The 9,435-nt window shown below is 32.0% G+C and overlaps 1 protein-coding gene across 1 annotated transcript; it reads right to left on the minus strand.

The window, feature by feature from the left end:
- Window positions 1-3,610: 3,610 nt before the first annotated feature.
- LOC145159939 (uncharacterized) lies at window positions 3,611-4,216 on the minus strand. Its single transcript, XM_079078991.1, has one exon. The coding sequence runs from the start codon at window positions 4,141-4,143 to the stop codon at window positions 3,748-3,750; it is 396 nt and encodes a 131-aa protein (XP_078935117.1). The 5' UTR covers window positions 4,144-4,216; the 3' UTR covers window positions 3,611-3,747.
- Between the last annotated feature and the right edge of the window lie 5,219 nt (window positions 4,217-9,435).

The raw sequence follows: 9,435 nt of genomic DNA on the forward strand, positions 1-9,435 counted from the left end.
AAATTGGCATGTGTTCCAGTTTGATGTGAAATCAACCTTCCTAAACGGAGAAATCGATGAGGAAGTTTATGTTTCTCAATCGGAAGGTTTTGTTGTTCATGGCAAAGAAAGAGAAGTCTATAGACTCAAGAAGGCGTTGTATGTCCTAAAACAAGCACCGCGTGCTTGGTACAATAAAATAGATTCCTATTTTCTGGAGAATGGTTTCGAAAGGAGTGAAAATGAGCCAACCTTGTATCTCAAGAAGTATGGTACAGACAATTTCATGGTGGTTTGTTTGTATGTTGATGATATGATATACATGGGGTCTAGTGAGTCTATTGTTGATGATTTTTGAACTTGTATGATGAGAAAATTCAAGATGGCGGACTTGGGTGTGTTGCATTATTTTCTTGGTTTGGAGGTCAAACAAGGTACTGATGACATTTTTATTTCTCAACGGAAGTATGCATTGGATCTTCTCAAAATGTTCAACATGTTAGGATGCAAACCAGCCTATAGTCCTATGAATTTGAATGAGAAGTTGTCAAAAAATGATGGCACAGAGGCGACAGAAGCAAGGTACTATCGAAGTATGGTTAGTGGTCTGAACTACTTATCTCATACTAGGCCTGACATAGCGTTTCCTATGAGTGTCGTCTCTAGATTCATGCATTGTCCATCTAGGCATCATCTTGGAGCAGCAAAGAGAATTATGAAATATGTTGTCGGCACTACTGATTTGGGGATTTGGTATTCTAAAGTGTCAAATTTCAAGCTATATGGCTACAGTGATAGTGATTGGGCAGGTTGTGTAGATGACATAAAAAGTACTTCAGGCCATGTTTTTACTTTTTGTTCAGGTGCTATATCTTGGAGTTCTAAGAAGGAAGAAATAGTAGCTTTGTCATCTTCTGAGGCAGAGTATGTAGCAATTACATCAACAACTTGTCAAGCTATTTGGTTAAGAAGACTGTTGGCAGATTTCCTTTGGGAGAAAACTAGTGCAACAACGATTTGGTGTGATAACAAAGCAACAATCTCTCTGTCAAAGAATGCAGTCTTTCACAGTCAATCAAAGCACATCGACATTCGCTATCACTTTATCCTCGACATTATAGCAAAGGGCATGATTGAGTTGAAGTATTGTGGAACAAATCAACAGGTGGATGATATCCTAACCAAGTCGTTACCTTCAGTAAAAGTTGAAGACTTCATAATGCAGATGGGTGTGTGCAACTTTGAGGCAATGGGGTGTGTTGATTAATTGCTAATCAAAATGCTTCAAAGTCTTTTTATTTTCAAGTTTTTATTTGAATAAATGCTAATTAGTAGTCTTGATTAGCACCTTGGCAATTTTGTTTTTTCTTTTTCTATTTCTATTTCCTTTTTAGTAGCTGATCATTATCTCCTGTAAGCCTATATAAGGGATTTTTTATGATTGATTTAGTACACCTTTTACTTTCATACATCATATACTTGTGCTCTCTTTGCCAACAGGTTTACGGTGACATTACCTAGTGGTCTGGGGATGCTAAGGTAGTGTTGATGGATGATGGTGTGATTTAGAAGATAAAAGTAATCGATTCAAAGGTTGAACTAGGGTTGAGAATGAGATGTGTGGTGGTATAGATGCATAAACCCCATTATGCCCTTGCATGTATGTGATTAAGTGTTGTGCATAGATAATTTTAATGATGCATATTTTTTATTTAATCCATTCATTATATGATCCAAAAGTTATATGAGTTTAGACAATATTATTTGGTTATATTATATTATATTATATATATATATATATATATATATATATATATATATATATATATATATATAGAGAGAGAGAGAGAGGTGGGTTCAATTGAGAAAATAAAAAAGATTGAGAATGGGGGAATCATTCTCAGCCACTCATTTAATCTAAGCATAAAAAGACACGGTGGCAAACTTGTAAATATGTTAATAACCTTCAATCTCAAATACGTAACTATAGAGAATTCGATAACAGTTCGTTCATCATCAAAATTTCTCCTCCAACCTTCAACAATCATCCAGTGTTAATCAATCATCGATATTCGTGGCTGGGAGGTTCGCCGTTCAAGACAGATTCGCAACACAAATTCATCAATTTCATCGATTTCTTTGTTGAATACTCCGAATGTTCGTAGCTTGCAAGCATTTGTTAAAGTTCATAACGGATTTGGAACTGGAATTTCCCAGATTCGCAAACGAAATCAGTTGGAATCGGAATTTCTTCGTTGTTCATGAAATTGGAATCGGAGTTCTGGACTCGCAGTCACAGTCGACATTGAAGGACTCAGAATCGGTACTCACAGGTTCCCAATCGGATTTTCGAAAATCAAAATCAAAATGAGAAATCGATCAGACATAGGATGTCGCATCTAAAGTCGAAATCGGAAGTATATGATGATTTTGGAATTGATAACTTGATGTTTTTAGCATTTTTAAAATAGTTAACTTGTATGCACTCCAACTGTTTGATGAAATGCATAAACTAAATTACCACGTTATATTCACATATGAATATGTTTTCTCACCTGAATCAGTATATGATTATTAAAAAGACAAAACAAATATGCAATTTTGTATGTTATTCATATGTGAATAACATATAAAAATTATATATATTTGTCAAAATACCTTCTAATATTCATAAGTGAATATATTCACAAGTGAATATACCTTGTAATATTCATATGTGAATATACCTTGTAATATTCATATGTGAATATACTGTGTAATATTCATATGTGAATATATCATCTAATATTCACAAGTGAATATACTATGTAATATTCACATGTGATATACCATGTAATACTATGTAATATTCACATATGAAATATCATTTAATATTCATAAGTGAATATATCATCTAATATTCACAAGTAAATATACTATGTTAATATTCACAAGTGAATACATCGTCCAATATGTAAATATGAATATACTATGTTTATTATATGCTATATTCATATATGAATGATATTTAAATTGTAAAAAAAATAAATCATATTTTTTATTCATAAGTGAATAACGAATGTACTGTAATAAAACTTGATGCATTTTTATTCACTTATGAATAACGATAGCTGAAAATATAAAAAAAATAAATTTTTTATTTTATCTTAAAACTATATCAATATGGATGTCTATTTGTAGAGAATAAATAATCATGAATTTTGGTATATTTAAAATCATTTTTTGATAAAAATAGCTTCTAAAAATTAAAAAAAAACGAAAAAAACTATGTTTTTGTATATATAATAAGATAATGATTAACATAGTTTAAGGAAATATTTTTTGTTGGAAAACACATGTCTATTCATTTCCCATTTCCGCTGGTACGACGGAGGCTTTTGTGGCAAAAATAAATGAGTGGCTAGAATTATTCCCCCATTCTCAACCTTTTTTTTTCTCAATTGAACCCTCCCCTATATATATATATATATATATATATATATATATATATATATATATATATATATATATATATATATATATATATATATATATATATATATATATATATATATATATATATATATATATATATATATATATATTAAATCAAGTATATATATTAAATAAAGTGTTCAATTTATGAAAAAAATTACCCACAAATACACAAGTAATATATATAAGAATGATAATCTGAAGAATAACAAGAAAAAGAGAATCTAACTCAAAAGAGAGAAACAAAAACAAATGTGGACCGTATAATTAATTATATAAAACAAGCATTCATCTTCACATCAAAGTAACAGCAAAAAATGCTCCGGCGAGTGCAGTCCCAGCGATAACAGCTCTGTTGACCCAGCCATCAACAAAGGTTCCGCTAGGTGGAAGATCAGCAGGTGGTCCGGTTGAGGGACCTGGCGATGGAGCACCAGAAGGTCCACCCGGTGATGGAGCTGTAGTAGGGGATACAGAAGAAGGTGCAGGGGAGGGTACAGCCATTGGAGATGGTGAAGGAGAAGGAGATGGAACCGGTGTAGGAGCGGGAGATGGTGGTGTGATGACGGGTGCAGGTGTAGGGGCGGCGGTTGGAGAGACTGTAGGGGTGGCGGTGGGAGCTTGTGCTGTGCATGAGCTGATGAAGACAGCAATGAGCATCAAGGACTTGAACAATGTCGAAGAACCCATGTTTATGTTTTCTCACCTTCTGTTTAGAGAGATAGAGAGAGTTGATGATTTGTGTATGAAAGACTGTAGAGAAGTGGCATATATTTATATAAAAAGAGATAAGATGTAATATAATTTAATTATAATAGAAATGAGTGTGGGATTCGTGGAAGATGCTATAAATTATGACACAAATTATATGCAATCAATTATTTGGATTAGACCAAGTCATGATTGATTGTTGCATTAGTGAGTTAGCCAACTCACGAGTTCATGCAAAGTGTTTTTTTTATATGAAATCAACGAAAATTTCAATTTTATAAGACGGAATAACCCATTTTAAAAAATGCCTAAAGTAAGAATCAAAATTGTGTTTTTTTTTTTGACTAATTAATACATGATATTAGGAGTTGCATTTTATTGACAATAAATTGAAAATTAAACGTCTTTAGACATAAAATAAATTGTATTTTATTAGTTATATAATTAAATTATAATGCTGGCTTGTTTTTCAAACCTCATAAGAAAAAGGAAAATGAACGCAACCAAATATGAGGTATGGAGAGGCCAAACCAGCTGTTGCCAGAAGGAGATTGCAAGCAAAGTGTCTTTCATTTTTATATCATGTATTGGTTTATATTACATATTTTAAATTAAATATAAAAATTCATGATTTATGACAAATAGTAGACTGAGTAAACTGTCAAAATATAAAATAAATACATAATATTCATAAAAAGTTGTTGATGTATTACCACTTCAAACAAAAACACAAAGATAATATATATATAATTTGTGGTCAATATCATTAAAAGATAACATATTTGCTCTTTCAAATTAAAAGGAGAGTTAAAACCATTTGTAAAAATGGCAAATCTTGAAAACCCATGCATGGGTGGGTGGTATGTCTTTGTCTAATTACTTGGCATTTTGTAAATAAATAAATTTATTGTATTGTATCTTTTAAAAGATTAAACCTTTCACCAACTCTATATATTCGTCCGTATACGGACTATTGGCTATTAATTTACATTTACACGTTTATAAAAGACAATTAATATTTTCTTTTTTAAAATATAATACTTGAACTTTTTATTATGATTTATTTATTTGATAACTATCGATGAGTTGAAATATAAACTATAAATCATAAATTAAATTATAAATTATAAATTATTTCAACTTTTTTATGAAACAAAAAAAATGTAGACGATTAATTATTAGATAAAATCTTTAGTATATTACATAATTTTTTTTCACTTGTTATAGTGAAAAATACAATTTTAATTCAACTTAATATTTTGTTGCATGAGCAATATCTTAGTTTCATTTTTTTGAATTTGGTTTTTAAAACTAACTTGAATTTTGTAACAAGCCTCACCTATCCATGATTATTAAGATCCCGATCTAAATCTTATAATTTTAAGATTTTACAAGCCAAAAATGATCCCGATCTCAATAGAATTTATCTGAAGCAATATCTATAGTTGTAACGCCCGTAGATCCGGGCTAGTCAATTTAGAGATAATAGGGGTCGAAAACGAATTTTTGACAAAAGATTATTTAGAATAAATAATCTTAACCAAGTTGTAGAATACGTCTCAAGGGTTCCGTACATATAAAGAACGTTGAAATCCGAGTTATAACGAAGAAGTTATGGTCCGCCGAAGTTTTACGGCAAAACTGGCACGACACCGGGAGACGTAAATAGTGAATTTACGATGGAGGAATTTTTAGCCTTAGAAATCTAACCAAAATGTTTTAGTATACGTTAAACCGAGAACATACAAAAAACGAACGCCCAAATCTGACTTCGTATGAGGAAGTTATGAATTTTCTAAGATTTGGCTTAACAGTGCACAGCCCGAAACTCGAATTTTAGATCGAGCGGTTTTTGGCCTACACGAACTAAATGAGAATTGAAGATCTCATTAATAGGAACTCAAAGGTAAAAAGACAGACGAAAACAGAGTCCATATGTAGAAGTTATGAATTTTACGCGGACATTTAACAGTATAATCTCCTCGTACTGTTAAATTTAAGATCGGTCGAGAATTAGCTGACGGAGTCAAAATGAAAGTTGTAGATCTTATTTTTACCAACGCATGGATATAAAGAACGTCAAAAACGGAGGTTGTATGTGAAAGTTACGGATTTTAGAAGTCGGCGAAAATGGGTGATGTGGCACAATCTTGGCCATTGTTTTCTCCCCAAGTCTTGCCACTAGATGGTGACATGTGGCACCAAGTTCAGCCATTTTTCACCCTATAAATAGAACCTCTCCCACCCTCATTTTCTTCACACCTTTCTCATTCTTTCTTCTCTTACTCTCTCTCTAGAACCTCTCTCTAGCCCCGAAACCCCCCGAAAAGCCTAGGGAACCTCCCTAGCACGAGGTGGAAGCCCCGGAGTGCTCGACGGCTCCGAGAAGAAGAGCTTTTCGGCTCGGGAACACTGCTCCAAGCAAAGCCCGGTTTTCTATAAAACTCGTTGTAAGTGAGCTACACCTACGCTATTTTTAATATAGCTTTTATTTAATTATAGTAACGTTATTAGGAACTTATAATAAGTACTTGGGCTATTATTATGGGTTATATAAGTATTTTTTAACGCTTATATAATAGTAATAATAGCTAGACTATTAATTAGTCTCGGCGAATAATATACTAAACTCTAGTGGTAATAATACTAGGTTTCGTTGAAGGAAATTATTTTTAAGAAGCGAAGCGCTGTCTGAGTTCGGAATCACCACCTTTTCAAGTGAGTGCATAGTCCCTTTCATCTTACACATAGATACAAAGTATTTAATAGAAATTACGTGCTATGTGTGCATATTGTCTGTATACTTGGCGTCTGTGTTGGGTAAAAGATTTTTATACATGTTTTAAATGATTTAAACTGTATATGTATTTTATATCTACAAAATGTGTTGGGTAAAACATGGGTAGATGAAATAGTTGCTGTGTGACAAAAATATAATGAAGAGAAGTGATATAGACCATGAGATAAGGGTGAGAGGTAAACCATGAGAGAAGCCTTTTACCCATGTGTTGGCCCCGTCATTCAGCAGAGTATGGATGACAACCATGGACTATTCTAGACAGTCCAGTGGACACTAGCAGGCTCGCAACCTGTAGGTGTTTTGAACTGTGTATTCACCAGGTGTACTCTAAAAATCCATTGACATGTATTGCGAGTGGATCCTCGGAAACGACTGTCGATAAACAAACCCTGGCGACTATGAGACGTAGTGCCTAAACCCTGGCGACTATGAGACGTAATGCCTAAACCCTGGCGACTATGCGACGTAGTGCCTGTTGTATAAACCCTGGCGACTATGAGACTTAGTGCCTAAAACCTGGCGACTATGCGACATAGTGCCAATTGAGTAGACTCTGGCAACGATGGATTTCGTGCCGATTCCTTAGGATAATCCTTAGGAATAAATGAACGAGGAATAGTTGATTCTTAGGGTAGAATAAAGAAGATAATGGGGATGGGTAATTGGGTTGATTGTTTAATTGTTTAAACATAATAATTATATTATTGTGGGTTGAAAACCCTATGTACTCACCAGGTTTCCCAACCTGCCCACTCAGTTTATTTATATCACAGGTGTTGATATGAAGTCACATTACACTGAGAGATTAAGGAGATATAAATCACTAGTGATAATGAATGTAAGTTCTGTTTATGCTTATGTTTCTGTATTGACGATGACATCCCAAATGTTTTAAAATGAATAAAAATACTTTTCTTCGGAAATGCTTTGATAACGTATTTATCATGTTTTACTGGGAACAAATTCCGCAACATTTTTATTAAAAGAGGTACTCTGATTTTTATAAAGCATAAACAAAATCGGTCTTTTCTGGCCGTGAAAATGGGGATGTCACAATAGTGAAATCTTAAGATCCCGGCTAGGATCTTAAGATCTTAACACGATTTGATTCCACCTCTCGAATTTTATTATATAGTTAAGCCTAAAAAATTTGTCTATTCAACTTGAAATCAACCGTCGTAAGTTTTAAAAAGCCGCATAGAGTTTCATCGATTCATTTCGAATTATGTAGGTCACACATTATATCCGTTTTGTGATGTTAAGACTTTAGTGTTATATGATCATAATTATTTTGTTTGTTTTCGCAATTAAGATGTTTTCTTCTTAATTTTTAAGGTTTGAAACAACAAAAATTATGGTTCATGTTTGTGTGTAATATCTACGATACAAAAGTAACTATATTCAACATTTGTAATTAATTAATTTTCTAAATCAATAATTGCATTTTTCAATTTGTTCAATATTAACTATTTCACTGAGACATCTCCTGAAATTGGTCGCCATATTGAGTTTAAATTGAATATTGACATGGCACGGTGAGATCGCATAAAATTCCATATTTTATTATTTTTTCGATTTTGACACTCTATTATTTTTAAATACAACATAACTTCAATCAATTTTAAATTTTTTATTAAAGTTTCTATTTTATAAAAAAATTAATAAATTTTATTTGAATTTTTGTCTTACATATTTTATTTTTATATAATCGTGTTTTCCAATCTATGTTCAATTTTGTCAAATTTAAGTTATTTTTTAAATAATCGTGTTTCGTAACCATTTTACTTTAATATGTTTACCTAATTAACTTATTTTTAGCTTGTTATTATTTCTTATTAATCACTTTGATATATTTAGCCTGAACAAACTATGGTTGGTCTGTGTATCACTAAATGCTAGAAATGGTTGGTATATACATGATATTTTGGCTTGTATTTTGTAGGTTGGTTTTTGATAAAAGATACCGATATTCATTGACTAAATGCTATAAATTAATGTTAATGTGTGTTTCTATTTTTGTTTATTGCTACATTAAATGCTTTTGGGGGTGTTCGAGATAGTATGAAGGTAACTTAATCCGTGAGTGACCCCTATACACATCTTGAGTAGTAATATCTTGAGTATTAACAACCATGAATAAGAAAACTATCAAATCAATTCAGATTATGTATCCTGAGCTTAGTATGTGACATACGTACTTGTAGTGTTAGAATAATGTCATCAATACTATTTAGTGATACCAAGACCAATTTTAAGTTGTTCAATCTGAATATACCAAGGTGGTTAATTAAAAATATAACAAACTAAAAAATATTAGGTAATACATATTTTAGTAAAATGATTGAGAAACACAAATTATTTGAAAAGCATGGGGACCAAGTAACACATAGGGGTGTTCCAAACCGGATATCCAAAAAATTATTTATCCGAAATTTACAAATAGTGATTCAGATGCATGTACTTGATCAAAT

This window comes from Lactuca virosa, chromosome 2 (assembly GCF_052849685.1).
Source record: "Lactuca virosa cultivar CGN04683 chromosome 2, Lactuca_virosa_CGN04683_v6, whole genome shotgun sequence".
Taxonomy (NCBI): domain Eukaryota; kingdom Viridiplantae; phylum Streptophyta; class Magnoliopsida; order Asterales; family Asteraceae; genus Lactuca; species Lactuca virosa.

Bases quoted from the DNA above. Each gene is read 5' to 3' on its own strand.
- LOC145159939 (XM_079078991.1), bottom strand. From the start codon at position 4,143: ATGGGTTCTTCGACATTGTTCAAGTCCTTGATGCTCATTGCTGTCTTC.